At 41.3% G+C, this 19,712-nt stretch overlaps 2 protein-coding genes across 2 annotated transcripts; both read right to left on the bottom strand.

The window, feature by feature from the left end:
• Positions 1-2,307: 2,307 nt before the first annotated feature.
• Positions 2,308-5,967, bottom strand: LOC115048981 (uncharacterized PE-PGRS family protein PE_PGRS46-like). The gene is given in 3 exon segments (XM_029510888.1): positions 2,308-3,376; positions 3,379-5,032; positions 5,905-5,967. Coding segments are annotated over 2 exon segments (1,680 nt in total). The 5' UTR covers positions 5,026-5,032; positions 5,905-5,967; the 3' UTR covers positions 2,308-3,343.
• A 1,633-nt stretch (positions 5,968-7,600) lies between these two features.
• Positions 7,601-17,772, bottom strand: letm2 (leucine zipper-EF-hand containing transmembrane protein 2). The gene is made up of 11 exons (XM_029511180.1): positions 17,530-17,772; positions 16,405-16,473; positions 14,800-15,331; positions 13,728-13,871; positions 12,468-12,611; positions 11,795-11,998; positions 11,294-11,413; positions 10,963-11,082; positions 10,441-10,527; positions 9,760-9,828; positions 7,601-9,118 (listed from the first exon to the last, which is right to left on the bottom strand). The coding sequence occupies exons 2-11, from the start codon at positions 16,449-16,451 to the stop codon at positions 9,062-9,064; spliced, it is 1,524 nt and encodes a 507-aa protein (XP_029367040.1). The 5' UTR covers positions 16,452-16,473; positions 17,530-17,772; the 3' UTR covers positions 7,601-9,061.
• Between the last annotated feature and the right edge of the window lie 1,940 nt (positions 17,773-19,712).

The following is a 19,712-nucleotide window of genomic DNA, read 5'->3' as shown; positions in this document are numbered from 1 at the left end:
GCTAAAAACCGCTGTAAGCCCATTTCCAGTCCCTGCGCCCCCCCGGTAGTCTTTTAGGGACAACTATCCACCTTTCCAAACATCTCCTGACTTTCAGCTGCTCAATCAGTGCGGGATAACCTATCTCCACAATGCTGACTAAATCATCGTCTTCAGCTGGGGGTCCAGGACCAGCTGCAGTGTTTTTGGTTTCTGTTCGGTTGCTGCCTCTGCCAGCATCTGGACCTGAAGCAGCAACAGGTGTGGCAGTCGTAGCAGCTGGTACATTTACAGGTAGAAGGTCTGTCGTATTCATGCAAAAGTCCATGTAGCTGTCGTAGGCCACAGCAGGGTTGCTGTACTCGTAGTCTCTGCTGCAGTCGTTGGCATCAGCAGTCATGAGGACGTGTTTTCTGTACATGTAGTAGTTGTAGTAATACTCCTCCTGGGAGCTGCGGAGCTCAAAGTGAGGACGAGGGAACCTTCCGAGTCCGTAGCCCAGAGCCATTCCTGCCATGGCCTCTTCAGCTACTCCCACCATTGCAGTGCGCCCGTGTGTTCTGGGTTTCTCTCTGGGAAAGAGAGAGAGGCGTAATCTGTAATGAGCTAAGGTGGAAAATGGAATGCCATCCCAACCATAGCTGCCAGAGAAGCGAGGACTGTTTCTGTTGTTTGGGTTTTGATTGATATATCCGCCTTGAAAAGGTGTAGGACCTCTGAAGCCTACTCCATACTGGTTATAGCCGCCTCCGCCTTGACTGTTTTTTTCAGATTGTTTGGGGTGTCCACCCCTTGAGCTGGAGCCCCGATTTTTTTTGTGTGTGTAGGTGCTGCCTCCTCTCGAGGACCCACGGCTTCTCCTAGACCATGAAAATTGGGTGTGACATAAAAGAAGCAACACACACAGTACAGATAACGGACACAGCTTCATCTTCACCCTGTAGGAATGGTCAGAGAGAGGAAATGAAAATTAGGAAAGACAGAAAAGGCCAAAGCGTATACTACTTTAATTTTACAATTCAATTTATGCTTTCTTTTTTGAAACACACTTTATTTATGTTCGGAAACAATTAGGGCACCAAAGTCAGCCTTTTTCTTGTTAATACGTGTGTCAATTATGATTGCACCCTGAATGTGACCAAAAATATGTCTAATTTACAACAAACTTCCAGAGAATCAAACACAACAGAGTAACACACAAAAAAATCTTTTTATAGAGTTGCAACATGACAACAATATCCTGCAGCTCTACCTTTGCCTGAAAGATGTGTTTATTTTCACTGATCTTGAGCTTCAGACAGAGATGATGCCATGAGGGGCAAACGTCACCATAAAGATGAATACCTCCTTTAAATGAAGCCTCAGTCTTACCTTGTGTGGTCTGTTTGGTTGTTCTCTGCCCTCTAATGTGGTTTCCCAGAGCTTCCTCGGGGACAAAGGGCGCTGTCAGAACTGGGCTAGGTCGTCATGACGTAACACCATGATGCAGGTTGCCTAGGAACAGACTACAAGGGGCGGGGCATCCATATGGTTTCAGGTTGTTGTTGAGAATCACAACTTATGAATGAAAGCCAGGTAACTATTTATACATATACACTTACTGCATGGCTCTGTTTTCTTATGGTAACATAAACAAATTACATTTTTAATTTCCTATTTTTATATAAATCTGTAATATTGTTGTATAAAATGTATGTTTACAGTTAACATGAAATTATTTGAATCAGCTATTTGTTTTAAGCCATTTTCAGAGCTCACCTGATTCTGCTGCTCTGTTAGTCTTTATTTAATTCACATCAAATCTTCCTTTTGTGGTATTTCATTTATCTCTTCAAATAATCTCATCTTAAATATTTTGATATGTGACTAAAATACTCAACAATATAAATATTCAGATCAAAACTGCTTCTTACATATAAATTCATTCAATAACATTTTTAAGCATTGTAAGAATAAATTTGATACAAATGTGATATGAGAAAAATGTAGAATTTTACTAAAACAAAGCTCTTATTTCAACATAGTTTAAAACTGTCTTTGAAAAAATACAGCACTTTTTGAAATTCCCTCAGTGACTTTCTCTTAATCTCAAAAATGCTCCCCCTTGCCTGCAGGCAGCGTTGTAGTTGTGTGGTAAAAGAATGAAATATAGTATAAATGTTTCTTTAATTGTGGGGGAAGAAATAAGCAGGAGGTTATGGCTGGGTTTACACGCCTCGCTCCTGCAGGAATCCATTTTTACATACAGATGATGTCACACGAAAATGAACACATCGAACACTCATAACACATCATCACTCTCTTTTTAGAATAAAAAAAGCTGTGACAATAATATATCTGTTGATTCCTTTAATATATAACCCAGACAAGCCGTAATGCAGGGAAATAAAGAACTTGCCAAAGGTATAACAGTAAGTTCTTGTAGGAAACGAGCATGCAGCTCATGCATCATAAACACGGTTAATCTTTGATACTATATAAGCAGTAACAGTTTGCAGACAGGCAGGGAGCTGTCAAAACATCTTCTCATATCAAGTCATGATGTAAACTCAGCAACTACAGACCGATAATGCAAGATATCATTCAGATAAATATAGACAGATGTGCTGACCATGTACTGCCACAAAGACAGAAAATGGAGGATAAACACGGCCTAAAAGGGAGGAGGGAGCTACAGATAACAAATATTTCAAAACCTGCAACATACTGCATAAAACAAGGCTAGTTCCTGTACTGACATCAACCACGATACATAAACATAATCTAATTTTTCATTCCATCAATTCAAGCATAAGTAAAGAGTATTTGGAAAATAACATGCAGGCATGAGGAGCGTTTTATCAAAATAATAACAAGTCCCAAATGATTATCATATCATGGGGGGGGGGTCAAGGTTCAGTTATGATTTTTACGTAGTCATCTATTCTGAACGTTCAATATAATATTGATTCTTTTCGTCACTGCTCCATAATTGCAAAGTTGTTTATTTATACAGGTGAGACTGTAACAGAGCTGCTCGTAGCTCCAGGCTGAAAACGAGTCTGCTCAGTCGCTGACACTGTTTGCTTTAATAAATAAATAAACAGGACTAGGTCTTCCGCTCCTTTTCCAGTCTCCTGATAGTGTATGTACACACAATGCTGATGTGTTGGTATTCTAACATACTCGTGTTCAGGGCGTTAACAATAACTTTGGCTGAGGATGATAAGAGTGCCATTTGTTTTGCAGGTATCTGGTAATAAAGCAAAAGGAATCGGACCAAAAGAAATGAATTTGAAACGGGGATCAGCAGAGGTTTATTTACATCATTTCTTTAACACATTGTTTGTTTATTCCTCCATCCCTTTCCCTGCTACTGGAGGCCTCAGTGCAGCATTAGCATGTTGCTGTTTAGCACGGCATCAGTAAGAAACTGGTGAGCGCAGCTAAAAGACCCCCCAAGCCCACCTCCAGTCCCCGGACCCCATTTCTGGTTTTGGACCCTTCCGTTTTCTTCTTCAAGTACTTTTCGGAATAAACCATGTACAGCTCCAAACATCTCTTGACCTTCACCTGTTTGATCAGGGCTGGGTACCCAATTTCCACGATGCTGACTGTATCATCATCATCGTCAGCAGCAGAAGCAGAAATCTGTCTGACAGCCTGTGAAGCTGGAGGCCCAGGGCTGGTTTCAGACTGATTCAGGGGACGGGGAGGTGAAGGTTCAGGGGTTGAGGACTTTGCTGCTGTAGTGCTGATGTTTTCCGTTTTGTTGCTGCTTGTGCCAGCATCTGGAGCTGAGGTGACGTTGTGGGTAGTAGTAGTAGTAGTAGTAGTAGTTGTTGTTGTTGTTGTTGTTGTTGTGGGTCTGGCTGTTGTAGTAGCTGGTTTATTTTTTGGTTTTTGATTCTCTGCAGGCAGAAGGTCTGTTCTCTTTATGCACGAGTCCATGTAGCTGTCATAGGTCTCAGGGGGTTTGTTGTACTTGTAGTCTCTGCTGTAGTCGTTGGTATCAGTAGACTTGAGGCCATATTTCTTGTACATGTAGTAGTTGTAGTAATACTCCTCCTGGGGGCTGTGGAACTCAAAGTGAGGACGAGGGAACCTCCCGAGTCCATAGCCCAGAGCCATTCCTGCCATAGCCCCTCCAGCCGCTGCCATCACTGCGCTACGCCCAAACCCTTTGGACTTTTCTTGGGGATACACCCCCATCGCCTGAACTGATTGGGAAAATGGAGAGCCACCCCCAACACCATGCCCCCCATATCCAAAGCTGCCACCATAGCGAGGGCTTGGGATTTTGTTGTTTGGGTTGTAGTTCATGTACCCACCTGGATAACCTCCTTGGCCGCCATAACCTCCTTGGCCGCCATAACCTCCATGGCCGCCATAACCTCCTTGACCGCCATAACTTCCATGGCCGCCATAACCTCCATGGCCGCCATAACTTCCATGGCCGCCATAACTTCCATGGCCGCCATAACCTCCTTGGCCGCCATAACCTCCTTGACCGCCATAACTTCCTTGACCGCCATAACCTCCTTGGCCGCCATAACCTCCATGGCCGCCATAACCTCCTTGACCGCCATAACTTCCTTGACCGCCATAACCTCCTTGACCGCCATAACCTCCTTGGCCGCCATAACCTCCTTGGCCGCCATAACTTCCTTGACCGCCATAACCTCCTTGGCCACCATAACCTCCTTGGCCGCCATAACTTCCTTGACCGCCATAACCTCCTTGGCCGCCATAACTTCCATGGCTGCCATAGCCCCCTCCATATGGGTTGCCCTGTGGTGGGTAACCTCCAGCTGGATAGCCCCCTGCAGGATACCCTGGTTGTTGGGGGTAACCTCTGGAGTTAGGCTGACCAACAGGATTGCCCGGCTGCTGAGGGTAGCCTCCTTGGTTGAACTGTTGTGTACCCTTAGACTTGGTGTCTGGATTTGTTTTTATTTTGGGGGTCTTCTTGAAGATATTTAATTTGTCTTTCAGGCTTGTTTTGGTCTTGGCCAGGGAAAAATGTATATTTAAAAGAAGGAACAGACACAGCGTGGTTAACTTCATCTTTGCTCTGCAGAGAGAAGAAAAGGAGACACAAAGAGAATATGTGGTGAAAATGTGGGAAAATCAATTTCAGGTTTGACTTTTTTAAACAGCTATCTTTCCAGAAACAACATGATTCACACATTTCTGCTCTATGTAAGTGCTGATCAGACACCTCTATCTGCCTATTCTGTCCAGCTCATCGGGAGAAATCAAAAACATAATGCATTAAAACAATTACTTCAATTCAAGTAATGTCTCAGTGTCCAAAAAGGGTCTGTAGCAGGATCTGAACTGATCTTAGGATAGCATCACAAGCGTACAAGGTTCAGTCATAAAACTTTTACAAGTGTACGGCTGAGATCTGAATGAGAAAAGGTTCAAACACAGATACGCTTGAGATTACTTAATATTTTCCTTCATATAAATTCAGCTAATAAGAGCAAATCTCCATATTTGAAAAAGTTTAACTGGCAATTGGGCAATCTAATTTACAGCTCTGATGTTTTTAGCAAGCACTTGCAGCTTTCATTTTCCATTTTTCCCCCCTTTGGCCATCTGTTTTGCCCCCAGTGAGTTCAACATGAAGCTGTGGGTCCAAAATAGCTGTCAGGCTGAGAATATCACAGACCCTTCAGACTGAGCTTCTTACAGATGGTCAAAAGTCCCGCTTGTTTGTCACTGAACTTCTTAAGCTTCTGTTCCTTCTCTTAAAGTTTGTATGAACAGCTAAAGAACTGTAGTAAGTCCAAAACGCTGGTCTGTCATCTGATCTGATCCTTTGTCAGTGAGTGAGACGGTCCCATGTCCACCAAGGGAAGAGATTTTCAGCTAAAGGCTGCAGGCACTCCAGCAGTCAAATCCAAGGTTGTTCGTGAAAATGACACACACACTACTGACCTTGAGCTGTCAGTGAGTCCAACACTGGCTTCCTCTCCTTGAGTCAGCTGGTTTCCAACTTTCTGTAATGGCCAAACTCCTCCTCCTTTCCCCTCCCCCTCCCCCTCCCCCTCCTGTGGGCTAGTGTCAATTATTTATGCATTTACATAATCAACTGAGCAGCTGCCAAAATAGTACATTTAATATGAACTGATGAAATTCCATTAGTGGATAACTTTTATTGAATTGGGCTCTGTTGTTTTTCTGTTTGCTTGTGTGTTTGTTGTTTTTTTTTCTTTAGGAATATCTGAAAGATAATCTTCTCCAGCAGTTATTTGTAGTAAGTAAATATATTGTGTAGATTCACTCTTTCATTAATACCATAATTCCTTCAATGTACATCTCTGGTGTTAAAATTTGTTTTGTTTTGTTTGTTGGTTTTTGTTTTTTTTTTTTTTTTTTTTGCTTTTAGATGACGCCACCTGCTGGCCATGAAAAACCATACATTTAAAAATGCTTTACACTGTATGGTGTGACACTGAGCACCAGTCACCATCTGACTTTTACATACTAAAGTGTGTATTCACAAAGAGAAACAGAAGACAACTGTAGAGGGATTCATGTTTTTAATCATGTGAATTCTTGGTTCTTATCAGCCCAGCGCTCACACACCATGTGAAAGTGGCACATACACTTAAACGCTGTGTAAAGACTGAGCAGCAGAGCGACTTTCAGCTGAAGGAAACAGGCCTGTAGACGGACGACACAGCATGAAACCATCTGAGATAACAGTAAGTAGCAACAGTTTCTGCAGAAACAGTGATGTCGATACAAAATTTGATGCTGGAGAATGAACAGGATCCAAGAGTTGACAGGATAAAGGATTAAATGAATAGGAGATGCAGAAAAAAGCATGCTGGCCAATAACAGAGAGAACAAATGTAGAACCGCTTTCAGCTGAGAGGAAAAGCAGAAATATGAAGCACGACTGATTCACCTCTGTGCGGTCTTTTAATTTTGCAGTCATCAGGGGGATCAATGCGGCAGCTGTTCCGGCAGATCAGCGAAACAACAGGTCAGTGACACATGTTGAAAATCCTTGTTTTTTTACTGACCTCCAGCTCAGACCTCAGGCTGCTTGGTTCCACTGTTGGGTGTAGCACAACCACACCCATCGGTGGAAGCTTTCCATCGTAATGTGGCAAAAGAGGAGGACAGAGCAGCCAAATCATTTTTTTCCATCTGTGCTGTTTGTGGTCTGTTCTGGGGATATTTCTGTAGCAGGATATACCTCACAGGAGGTTTATCTGTCGGTGAACAGATTCTGACGCCACAACAGCGTCTCTGTCATAAACTTTCAAGGGCGTGTGAATTAGATTACAAAGATGCTTTGGGACATGGACACGTTGATGGGGGGGGGGGGGGGGGGGGGGGGGGTCACAGCTGGTTTGATTCCACTGCGAGGTCAGGTCACAGGTTAGGTCACTCTCTTTTTGTTTCCAAGGAAAACAACCATAAATGCTGCATACATTCTTATCAATCTGCTCCAACAGAGTTCATACCAGAAACAATAAAACAATTCTTTTTTCTTTAGCTCCTTCAGACCAACGGTGACAATGTGTTGGTTTTTCCAATCAGCATTAACACCAGTGATACTGAGGAAAGACAGTTGAACTGATACCTGGATCACATGGGAACAGAAAAGGAGACATTCCACTCAAGAGAAAAGGTGCAACTGGGCATTTTTAAACACACAGAGGTGGATCCTCCAACTCAAGTACAGACAGTAAATCTGCTGTCTAAAAAAATGCAAACATGAACTCAACTGCCCTTTAGTCTTAGGCACATATGTAAAAACAGTAATAGAAATCTTCATCAATCTGCTTAAAAAAATACCCTTTCATTTATGGCTTCCACCTCTGGGAGTTGCCAATGGATAAATATATATGAGGAAAACTGATGCAGAGAATCTCTTTCTCCATCAGGGGAAGAAAGGGTTCCAAAATACACTTAACTGTATTTCTACAGTACACAACTATGCAGCAAAACTTCCATTTACAACCAGTAGATCATATACTGTGTTATTAGAACTGAATCATGTAGGACAGTTGGGCAAATCAGTCATAACGCTTTTGGCGCCACAATACCAAAAACAATGTTAATCTCATTTATACCACTCCCCCACCGCCATTAATAATATACGTTCTTGGATAAAAGCAAACGTTTTCTCTTTTTAAAGACATCTTATCATCTTAGTGTTAAAAATACAAATCATACAGTATCCATGCAAATAAATTTTGAATTTGTTTTCTCTCAGGCTGCACTTCACCTGCCACTTCCTGGTTTAAGTGACCACTCTCATAACCATCTTCATTTACTCATTACAGCAGCAAGCGACAACCCTAGAACTTCCTGTTCAGAGGCAGAACTGTTCCAAATCTGCTGGTCCACCTGCTGATGAAAACTTTGACTGGACCTTTCATGTTTTCTGTTCAATTGCAGGCTCAGTTTTTGGACGTCTTTCCTTTTTCAAAATGGTCCAGCAAATATTAAGGTGGAAGAGTGACTGATAAAAATATTTCAGCAGAAAAATGGACAGCTTCTCTAGGCCTGAACAAGAGTTAAGAAGGTATGCAAATAAAAATACAACTGCTAAGAGAGAAAAACTAAACTCTGAAGAAACAGACATTTGCATAGCAAACTGTACAAAGCTGCTGCTGTGATGTATGAGAGAAAAAAAATATACAAGATATTTACAAATTTACAGGAGGAAAGGAGGATGGGGGGGACTGGCTGGACTGTAGGGAGGCACCATCCAACAGACAGCTGAACACGATCAGTTATGGGCAGTTTGGGCATCACTTGTAGGACATTAGGTCAAACAAATCACACCATCAAAGGGGCACTAGTCCTGTGTTACTTCAGGTTGGTTTGCCCATCTCATACAGCTGAGTTACAGCGAGCACAGCGGAGGGTGAAGGGCCCCCAAAACCTTCGTTGAGGTGAAGCAGAAGAAGCAGGAGACCATTCCTGCGGTCTCCTGCTTCACTTGACGAGAGTGGCAAGGAGGGAACACGAGTTGTGTGAGCTGTTAACAAAAGCCAGAAAACTGCTTCCCGTCACCCTTCGTGACGCCCTGAGTCCATCTCCCCCTCAGTCCAGAAGCCCCTGCTTCTCTTCACACACCGTTGGCACTCATCTTGCTCTTCTGGGTCACCTCTGTTGCTGCTTTTGCCTGCGGAAGAGGTCAAAGAGCTTAGTTTAACATCATCCATATTTACCATCACAAGTCTATAGCAGGGGCTTGAGTCATTTTAGGTGATATAGAAGTAATGTTTCTAACATTTTACCAACACTTGGTAGCTCATAGCTAAATATGACTATATGGTGTCTGCAGGACTTGAAATCTTTAAAATGTGTTAATGGGCATTATGACTGATTTGCCCAACTGTCCAACATCATGTAATATCTCTTTAAATGAATGGTTGGTTTTTAAAAACAAACTGACTGGAAGTGTACGTGACTTTGCAGAGTCTATATTTAACAGCTATTTTTAAAACCTCAGTCAGATTAAATTTCTGTTGGATCAGTTCATACTCTGCCTGTTGCTTTATGTCTATTATATGTTCGACTGCTACTCTCTCAAACCTTTGTCTCTCATATATCTGAGCTGATTTCTTAACAGTTACTATACCTTGCTTATAATATTTTTTGCTCCTCATAGCATCTCCAGTGTTCTCCTGTGAGAGCTTAACATGTCATGTGAGAAAGCTCAAAGCGAGGAAGACTTAACTGGATTGCGTAACCCAGCCCCAGCAGCCTATCCCATACTGGTTTGTGTGACTGCCAAAGGTCCAAGCAACAATGAGTCCTCACCTGTAGAACCTCAGCAGGTGTCAGAGGTTTGTCCGAGACCACAGGAGCCTTGTCTCTCATCTCCTCCATCTACAACAAACAGCACGACTTAGAAAGAATGTTTTTTTCTGAAGAACTTCCCATTCGTCTTCTTTAAATGTGCTACCATAGTCAAATATTACTAAGATTAATATATCCATCTGTCTGTTTCTATCCATGAATATCCTCTCTTTTTGAACTAATGGATAGCATGGCTGCGCAACATTCAAAAGGAATTCTCACAAACAGATAATTGATAAAAGAATCTATCGATTAAAATTGGTTATGGAATTGTTAGTTTTGACATTCTGGTAAATCAATGTATTCCTGCAGAAAGTGCAAGGAGAAAACTGTGATAGCAGCAGGGCTAATACAATTAGCAACCCTTTAGCTTTGGGAGATTTACATTTAACTCGCTCTTTAACTTAATAAATAAATCTGTAGACACATTTTTCCCCTTATAAAAACCTGTTTCACATTACATGGAGTTGATGTGGAGAGGATCCTAAGGCTTGTTTGTGTGAATTAAAACAGTGACACATACATAAATATATTAAGTGTTTTAGCAGAAATCTATTCTTAACCGCACTGATGACACTTTCCTCTCCACTACCAATACGTTTGATCTTATCTCATGCTGCTGAGTTTCAGGTGTACACTGACTGGTCTGTCCTTGATGATGCGAGCAGGGTCTGCCAACGTGTCAGCACTGACTGAGGCTGTATTCTCTGCTGGGGGAGGAGTAGCTTTCTGCAAAAATAACAAACATCTGGTAAGAAGACAGTTGCCTGATTTTCCCTCCACTCAAAAATGTGTTGTGTCAAGATGCGTGGACATCAGAGACCTTTTTGCCACTCTTTGCAAAACATTTTTGATTGGTGGCAGTCGGATAGAACAACTTTATAATTTACTTTCTGAAAATACATTATTTTATGTATTATGTTACTTCATATTCATCACCATAATTCAAAAAAATAAACCTATTCTGAATATCTGGGGGTACCTCTGGCACTGGAAGGTTTCATGAATTAAGCCAATGAGCAGGCAGACCCTGAAATATCATAAATGTGGTGCTTTAAATAATGAGAGCCAGCTATTTAGCTGCAAGAATGTTAAACTGGGTACAATTTTCTCTTATCTGAATATTAGGCCTGTTAGATGTTAAGTGGATTGTGAGAGTCGAACCTCGAGTTTGGGAACAGGCGGGATGACTGGTGTTTTGGGTTTGAGGTCAGTCAGGTACATGGCTCTGGAGAGCAGGAGCAGTGATGGAGGAACGTTCTCCTTCAGGTGAAGGTCCAACCACTAGATGGAGGAGAACAACATTAATTAAAGGAGATCACTGAGCAGAGATGAGCTTCAGCTCTTTAACAACAAATGTCCATAAAAACAAACACTTTATATTGTATTTATTTTTATGTAGCATGTTTGTAAATGGGGTTTCACCAAGTTAAATTCAGGATGTGTAGTTTAGACTTCAGCAACAAACTCTATAAACTGTCGCCAAGCTGCTCACCTGTTGCAGCTGCTGCCGTAGCTGATCCGTGGTGATACCCAGAGACCTCATCCCACGACTACGACAAGCAGCCTGTAACTCTGACACACTCATAGCTGCAACGCCTTCTGCTGCAATCATCTGTGACGACATGAGGACAGGAACACAGAAACATTATGCACAAGTGGGAGAAGAGACTGGAAAAACTCCAAACCTGAACTTAGTTCAACCAGAGCACATCAGGTCAAAACCTTTCAGTACATCTGTGAATAATGTGCAATACAAATAATGATTTTTGAAACAAATGTTTTAGATGTTATAACTAGGGGAAACTAATTTAGGAGTTGAGACCATTATGAAAAAGCTTGTTGAGCTGATGCACCAAATTGATCACATCTTTATCTGCCTGAAAGATATGACAGTGTGTTTGGAGAAAATAGTGTGATGGTGTGACACTCCCTGAATCATAATCTGTTTATTTCTTCTTCTCATTACGAAAATCCTGTCAAGTTCCCATCTAACCTCGTCATCTGATTTGATGGTCCTGAGTTGCATCATTAACTGAAAACGCAGCAAGTTGTTGGTGCCGATGGGCTGAAGCTCCAGCAGTTTGCACAACGCCACCAGCTGTGGACGCTCGAGGTGCTCCAGCGTCAGTTCATCCTCGAACAGCTTGGAAAACCGGACAATATCCTTGATGGTGGGCTGCTCCCCAGTTCTTCTGACCTGTAGGGGACACAAATGTCAGTGAATGAAACAGTGAACCATCACCGGTAAACATCAAATACCTTTTCTGACCATTTCAGAATTGATTATTGAGAGAATTTACCCGATGAGTCCCAGAATTTAAAAACTCCTGACCTCCAGTTATCAGTATTTCCTCAGACATTAGTGGGCCAATGTTGAAATGGTGATTAGTTCAACTGGCTGATTTGATTGACAGAATGTGACCTAGTCGCGTTTTGGCACTGACAAAGCAAGAAATGCTCTGCTCCACTAGTCTAAAATGTTTTCTCTGCTCTAAACTGAGGTTACTTTATGTATTTACAACATTTCTTCTTAACTGGTGAGAATGGAACCTTAACAATAACAGCATGAATTCAAATGGACTGGTCTAATGAAAAGGACAATAGGTGAACTGTATAAAATGGTTTTGACATGTAAGATGTCGGACGGTACCTTTGTTATCGTTTACCTTTTGGACATATGTAGAGAAGCGCTGCGTTTCATCGTCTGTCTGAGCTTTAGCCTTATTTCTTCGGGCCATCTCAGCGATGGTCTCTTGGAGAAACTTGGCCAATTCCAGCTTGGCAGCCAGACCCTTCTTCTGCTTCTCCTCCTGTATCGAGAGAAGACAAGGGTTAGTTTTAGAAATGTACGCTTATACAGCTAGAGTGTGATGTTTCATACGGTGATACAGTGACATACTTAAGTGCCTTATGGTTTTAGGACACAATTTCTCTTTCTCAACATATTTCGCTTTTAGAAAAGAAGCCTGGTATTTTGGTTGTTGGACATTTTAAAAGATGCAGCCTGGCTCAGTGGCTAAGTACTGAAGGCTGTGGACAATATGGGACCGTCACAGATAATGAAAATATAAAAATAGAAATGTGATTAGATATGTTTGGATGGGTGGTTGCCTTGTTCAGGACTTGTGTTTTCACCCAGCCACATAATAATATATATTTCAAAAGCACTGTGTATCTACTGTTAACACAGACTTGTTTATTTATCTTCATGAAGAAATTATTTTTTATAATAGAAATGCAACCTGAAACCTGAGCGGGCTGCTGACACAAAACTGAATTTAACAATTTGACAAAAAATTATTTATTCATTCATCTATTTGTTCTTAAAAAGGCCCTGACGATATTTGCCTCTGTAAATAACTTGTTTGTCTTTGGCATCTCCTGCCTTGATTTTGATACTGCTGTAATCTCATATCACAACATGCAGTTTTTTGTTTTTTGTTTTTTTTAATTCTTCAGTCACCGCACACCTCTGTGCTGTCAGGAGCATGTCAGCATATCTGTGAATCAGTCAGCCGTGCTCCAGTACATCCAGGGAACACCACTTTTGATAAAACAACTGGACCAAGTAGTAACCTGCTGCTTTTCCTCAACAGGAAGTTAGAAGTTAATAAAAGGAATTTCATGGTATTAGTTTATTAGAATCATAGAAATGAAGGCAATCAAGAAGCAGATTTTCCAACAATTAGTTCCATCACCTCTAAGGCTTTTCAGAACATTTCTGAGTTCTGGAGAGCTTGTGAATATTTTGGCACAGCCCCCAAAGTAAATTGCCCAGATTAGATAGTCAGCTGCTTTCACAGCCAGAGGTTGTTGGTGCAGCAGCCACAGTCATAGCTGACGAGTTACATAATCACAGCGCACCCTGCTTCAGGTCACTCAGGGTGAATATCTGTCTGTGTCTGGATGTATACATGCCCACATGCCTTTTTAGACTCTGTCTCGAAGGTCGAGGGCAACATCTCTGGGAAAAGTTTGAGAAAGACGGGAAGGAGGAACTCCATGAAGGGAACAATGATAAACACCATGAAGGGCACCAGACGGAATAGGTCAGCACAGGTCCTCATCAGCTGTAAACACAAACAATGCTAATGTAAAAAGGAATATTATTCACATAGTGACACAGATGTCAGTGTAAAAGCCATTGCAGATACAGTAAAGCTTCCTCAGTCCTTAAAATAGCTCAAATACAGTTTTGAAATGTTCACAGCATGAGCCTGCATAGTCGCACTGAGACACAATTTCAACAATGGGTCGGTGACACATGAAAGCCTAAAAAAAGATTCTGTTGAGCTTTTAACCATATTTCAGCAACATGTTGCAGGTGCACAGAGCTGTTAGTTGAAAAGAGCATAATGTTGATCTTAAATCTGGGCAATAATTTACAGACATGTCAGTTTAACCACTTCAGCACGTGTGCGCACACACACACACACACACACACACACACACACACTCGTTCTTGTTCACATTTGTTACAACCTCAGGGACATCAAGTGAGTGCTCCTTATTAACATTCAAATTTAGGAAAGTCAAAGACACTTGGCACCACAAACCTTGCTGATAATGACCCGGAGGAATAGAGAGAGAGGAACAGGGCCAGGACCAGGAGAACTACTTTTGAGTCTTTTGTAATGATAGATCATAAACCAGGTGACTGCTAAGGAACCAGACAGACATGCTGGTGTGACCTGGGGCAATATTTAGATTCAAATTCTTTCATTTGTATTCCTGCCAGATGTACATTAAGATATACCTTTCCACGTCATTCTAATATTTATACATGAGGGAGGAAGCACATTAGAAACATATAAAATTTTATGTGTTTCTTGTAGGCGACCATTAATCATGAAGACCCCAATAAAAACTATATAGCAGAATGTTTGATGGTGTCAACATTCATATTAATCCAAAATGTAGAATTTGTGGCAGAGCTGTTACGGTGAATTACTCAACAGGCTGAGAAACATACCATAACATACATTTAATTTCTCTTACCCGTCTCCTCTCTCTGCGAGTGAGTACTTGTCCATGTAGCAGCCTCCACACCATTCTGCCTGCAGTCTTGATGTCGATGCCAAGTAACCGAAAGCCATTGTAGTAATGCTTCAACTCATCCACAATCTTCACATATAGAGACTTTTTCACAACTGCCCTCTCCTGTATTGGGGGCGTGGCGGGTACTGTGGCAGAAGTGGCAGCTGGAGTGGAAGCTGATGGTGCTTTAGACTGGGTCGCAGTGGTCACAGAGTCTTTTTTGGCTCCTGGAGAAGCATCCTTAATGGGAGCTGGTGAGCCCTTAGTGTCGTCCTGCTTCATATCCTGGAGCCAAACGTGCGAACTATGCAGAGAACGGGCAAGAAGGGTGGAGCTGTGGCTGGGGGCATGGCCTCGGTAACAGTGGGGGTAACCATAGCGGGAGTGTTTGAGTGGAAATGAGGACAAGACATGGCGGGGAAGGTCTATGTGGATATACGTTCTGAAAGGCAGAGAGGAGCAGCTGTGCTTCTTGGACAATAAAAAGGATCCCCTGTTGACAGCAACAATAAAAACTGGTTAGTAATTGCATACAATACTGTACAAGAGATTGTTCTCACATAGAACATAAATAATGTGTATGCGCGATAGCCAAATATTTAGCTGATCAACAATGCACATGATAATTATTGTAATAGATATCTCAGTTAAAATGTAAAAAGTAAGTTTAATGTTTCCTATGTGACTTTTCTATGCACTTGAAACTTTCAACATTCAGTTGATGACAAAAGCACAACTGTCAGATATTTTTTTTAAATAACAAAGTAAGTGTTTTCAAGTATGTTTATCATAAATATCAAAGTGGTGGTTTGCAGCTTCTGCACAGGACTTTCTGCTTTTCAAAATGTTAAATCATTAAAAGCTGAACATCTTTGTTTTTTGTTTTGTTTTTTTGGCTGTTGGTCTGACAAAACTAGTTCATTTAAGATGTCATCTCAGGGTCAGAAATATTGACAAGCTTTCCCCCATATAATTATCAACCAATCACAAAGAAAGAAAACTAGGGCTGCCTTTCAATAAGGCTCCTCGTTGTCTGCACTTTAGCCAGCTACCTCAGCTATGCTTTTGTCACATGTTTCCCCAAAATTCTGCTGTTTTAAGTCTTGTCTGGCTGAGGTAGCTCTTACAGCAGGGAACATGAGAACATGAGAAATCGGGGACTAAAAGAGAGGACAGAAATAGCTGCCTCAACGTCTGCCAAACAAATTCAGCTCCTGAGTCTTTTCACTCTTATGTGTTGTAGTGTGGGGGCCCAGCTTATGATCTCGTGTCATCACTAAAAATCATAGCTGCTGTATTTATGTTATGAGCAACTCAAGTCATGAGATGCACTGAAAAGGTTTTGCTGCAACAGACACAATGTAAACATAGACAGCTTGTGTTTTTGACTCTCCTCCAACACAGCAGTGAGTGCTCCCAATCTTGGGTAATTACAGTCTGACAACTACTTGAGCTTTTACTGACCTGTTAACTTCAGTAAAATCCAGCCTGCTTTACATGGACAGAGCTCTTTTATGTGTAGAGCAATTTTATGTGGACAAGTGTAGCCTTGTGCTACTAACTTACCTTGATCTGGTGACTGCAAAAAGCATCTGGTGACTAAAGACAGCCATTGCAGGAGCAGATTACAGTACTCTGTTGAGGCACATGCAGATGGAGGAGAGAGACAGAGAGAACGTAAAGGTTTCTGATTACAGTTCACAGACTGGCTGGAAAAATACACAAAGCACAGCTATGAGATACCTTATGCTCTACCAGTTGGCTTGTACTGAAGAACATAGCAATAGAAACAGGACTCTCCTCCTTAAATGTGTCTTATCTTATAAAGATACAGTTATCAGAGAAAATAATCCAGTTTGTTCTCATCATCCTTATGAAAACAGTTCAAGGACTAAATTGCCCATGCTAAATAAAGATAATTACACAGTAACATGTCACCAGTGAATGTGGTCAGTCAGCATTAGTGAGAACCTTTTTCCAACTGGACATAAGAGACTTAAATAAAAACTTCGTAAGTATTGGTAACCCGCATTGATTTAATCTAAAATCCTCATTATAATCATAATTCTTCCATAATAAAACCATAAAAATCTGAGATCAGTCTGCGTGGGGGATTCCCTTTAAGACAAACATCAACACTGCACTTCTTCGGGTGGAGGTTTAGGGTTTAGTTTCAGGATGATTTGTGTCCCCAAACCAGCCCGGGGAGAAAGTCAACATGGTTTGTTTTTGGTTTTTTTGTAATCTCCACGTGAATGGGTGATGTTACGTAACCACACACCGGCTACTACTGTGATCTAATCCATGTGTCGACTTCATGTCCCACTGAAACAACCATCTACCAACAGCCTATAGTCGACAACAGAAATCTGCAAACAAACCAACATCACACTAAACTTGCCGTTGAAGTTGAGGAACACGGGTACTTTAAATGGACGTGACGCGATGCTAACCGCTGGAGAGAAATCCGCAACATATCGGTAATTTTCCACTAATGTTAAAAGCTGCCAGTGTAGCTACAACAAAAAAAAAATATCTGATATGTGTCAAGATATTGATCGAAAGGTGCTGGAAATATCACCATAGCAGGAAAACCCGTCGCCAGTGCCGGATTAGCATCCCGTTAGCATGTGCTAAGGTTTAGTGACCGGTTAGCTCTTAGCTTAGCCGGTGAAATGATAGCGCACTCACCTCCAGCGTCAAGGACCGAGCTATGGCTGCCGCTGGCTGGGCGAAAGGCTGTGGGCTGAGGCGTAGACGCGATAATCCATCCACGACGATCGGCCGAGGTGTGCGGGGGCGAGGAAAGTAACGGCCCGTGCGGCGCTAAACCCATTTACGGTGGGTTTACCGTCTTCGACCGGTCCTGGAGGGGTCGTCCTGCGGCCGCTGGTCGTCTGCTCTGTGTGCGCAGCCGATGGCAGCCAGCTGCACTGGAAGGTCCCACTGCGCGTGCGCAGGTGTGGGGTGAGCGCCCGTCATAGATGGTCTCTTTTGAATAAGAGGCATCACTGTGTGACAAAAACAGCCGGCCGGCTCACCTTATTCATTTAGAGGAATATCAGCCTCTGAGCACTTTTGGCATGTGTGAAAGTCATACAGCTCAGTTAAACTACAAAGAACCACAAAGAGGCACAAATCACTCAAACAAACACAAGTAGACAAAAAAGTGACAACAAGGAATCACAATATTCATTCATTTTAAAACCCATCATGAAGATGATTCTAAAGAAAACAACTAAAGAGACATACAGAATGAGTCCAAGTGGAATAAGGACAACTATTGACTTGAATCAGCCAGAAAGAGACACTCAAAAACAAACTCTCAGACAGACCAAACCACAGGAAAGCTGCACGAAACACCAGAGAAACACAAAATGGCCACCAAGAAACACAGAACAATCTGGAAGATAATATGAATTACAAAGACAGAAAATAATTGCAAAAAGAAACACAAACATCAATAAACAAATATTACAACAAAAAACACCAAACTACTATAGACAGACATGAGACATAATGAGACATCAATGAGACATAAAAACAACCACCTGTATAGGCAACTTTTCACATTTTCAATCGTTTTGGGTTCAGTTCATTCGACTCAGTTAATCAGAAAATGTATTTCATGAAACAGGGACCCTCTGTAAAAATCAATTTTTAACACTTGCCCTGTTGATTTATATTTTTGTTTTATAACTGGCTAAGTGGTATGTTTTTTTTACCCTTTAATATTTTCCTAAGGACTGAATTGATGAATAATTTATCAAACCTGTTACCATAAAAATTTCTGTGAATCAATTAGGCAACTGGTCATTACAGTTGGAGTCAGTAAAAATAATAAAAGTGGCCTCGAAGCAGCCTGTAATATATATAATCTGGAAAGGTCCAGGGTTTCTGTCTTAAATAGTATTAAAAATATTGTTTAAATTGAAACTTTTCTGCCCCCTTGCACTTCCCTCTCCATTGGCCTTTGTTCCACAATGCAATTAAACCATTGTCTCTTTTTGAACAGTAGTTTTTAATGGTAGGTTAACACAGTTTTATAATCACTGTGATGATGTAAGTATCTGTAGCAATGTTGTCTATGTTTAAGTGCACTTTTTTTTACACAAAATTATATTTTGCAAAAGGCAAATTGGGGTAAATAAGGCAATAACACTGTGTTTCCTACTTAACAGGCAAAAAGAGTGACTGAAAAGTGACTCTGTGGACTCTGTTTCAGTTATTTTTGAATGAAATTTCTATTTATCTAATCTGTTTTACCAAATCTGTTAGCAGGTTTTATCTGTAAGGCCACCACCTATCTATGTCCAGAGGTCTTGATTTGATTCTTTGACCATATTGGAGGATGCAGCTTGCATTTCATTGTGGAGAGAGATGTTTCTGTTTCGCCTTCTCTGACTTATAAATGGGGTGGAGAAAATGATAGAAATACCTTTCTTTATATAATCCACCTTTACCTAGTTTAATTTAAGGAAAAAAGGTATATGTAGAAGCATTAATCCCAATATTAAAAGCTTTCATAGCTTGCTATCTGCCCGAACCTGCTGCCCATTGAGGACAACAGCTGAAGTCAGATAAAGTGCAGACAGCGTGAGAGCTTTATTTATTTTTCTCTCCTCTCAGCTTCAAATCAGGCGAGGAGGTAAATTAAACTCAGACACTTTGATTTATCAGGGTGGGGTAAAATAAAATAAATAAAATAATTTCATTATATTGACAATCATAATGACTCTCTATAATGACTATTAAAGATCCTCTTTGTGGCTTTTTGGGTGTATCCACCATCACATGCATTTCCTTTTTCCTTTTACTGTAGGCGTGACTTTTAATCTTAGCCCAAACTTATGATCCCCCTGCTTTTGTTTTTG

This window comes from Echeneis naucrates, chromosome 9 (assembly GCF_900963305.1).
Source record: "Echeneis naucrates chromosome 9, fEcheNa1.1, whole genome shotgun sequence".
NCBI classification, from domain to species: Eukaryota; Metazoa; Chordata; class Actinopteri; order Carangiformes; family Echeneidae; genus Echeneis; species Echeneis naucrates.
Note: the sequence above shows the minus strand (reverse complement) of the source record. Positions and strands in the feature narration are given on the sequence as shown.

Bases quoted from the DNA above. Each gene is read 5' to 3' on its own strand.
- letm2 (XM_029511180.1), bottom strand. From the start codon at position 16,451: ATGGCTGTCTTTAGTCACCAGATGCTTTTTGCAGTCACCAGATCAAG. The intron at 11,083-11,293 runs GTGAGCAGCTTG...TCCTCCATCTAG, and splicing joins TACGGCAGCAGCTGCAACAG to TGGTTGGACCTTCACCTGAA. The intron at 9,119-9,759 runs GTGAGGACTCAT...CCTCTTCCGCAG, and splicing joins CACCTGCTGAGGTTCTACAG to GCAAAAGCAGCAACAGAGGT.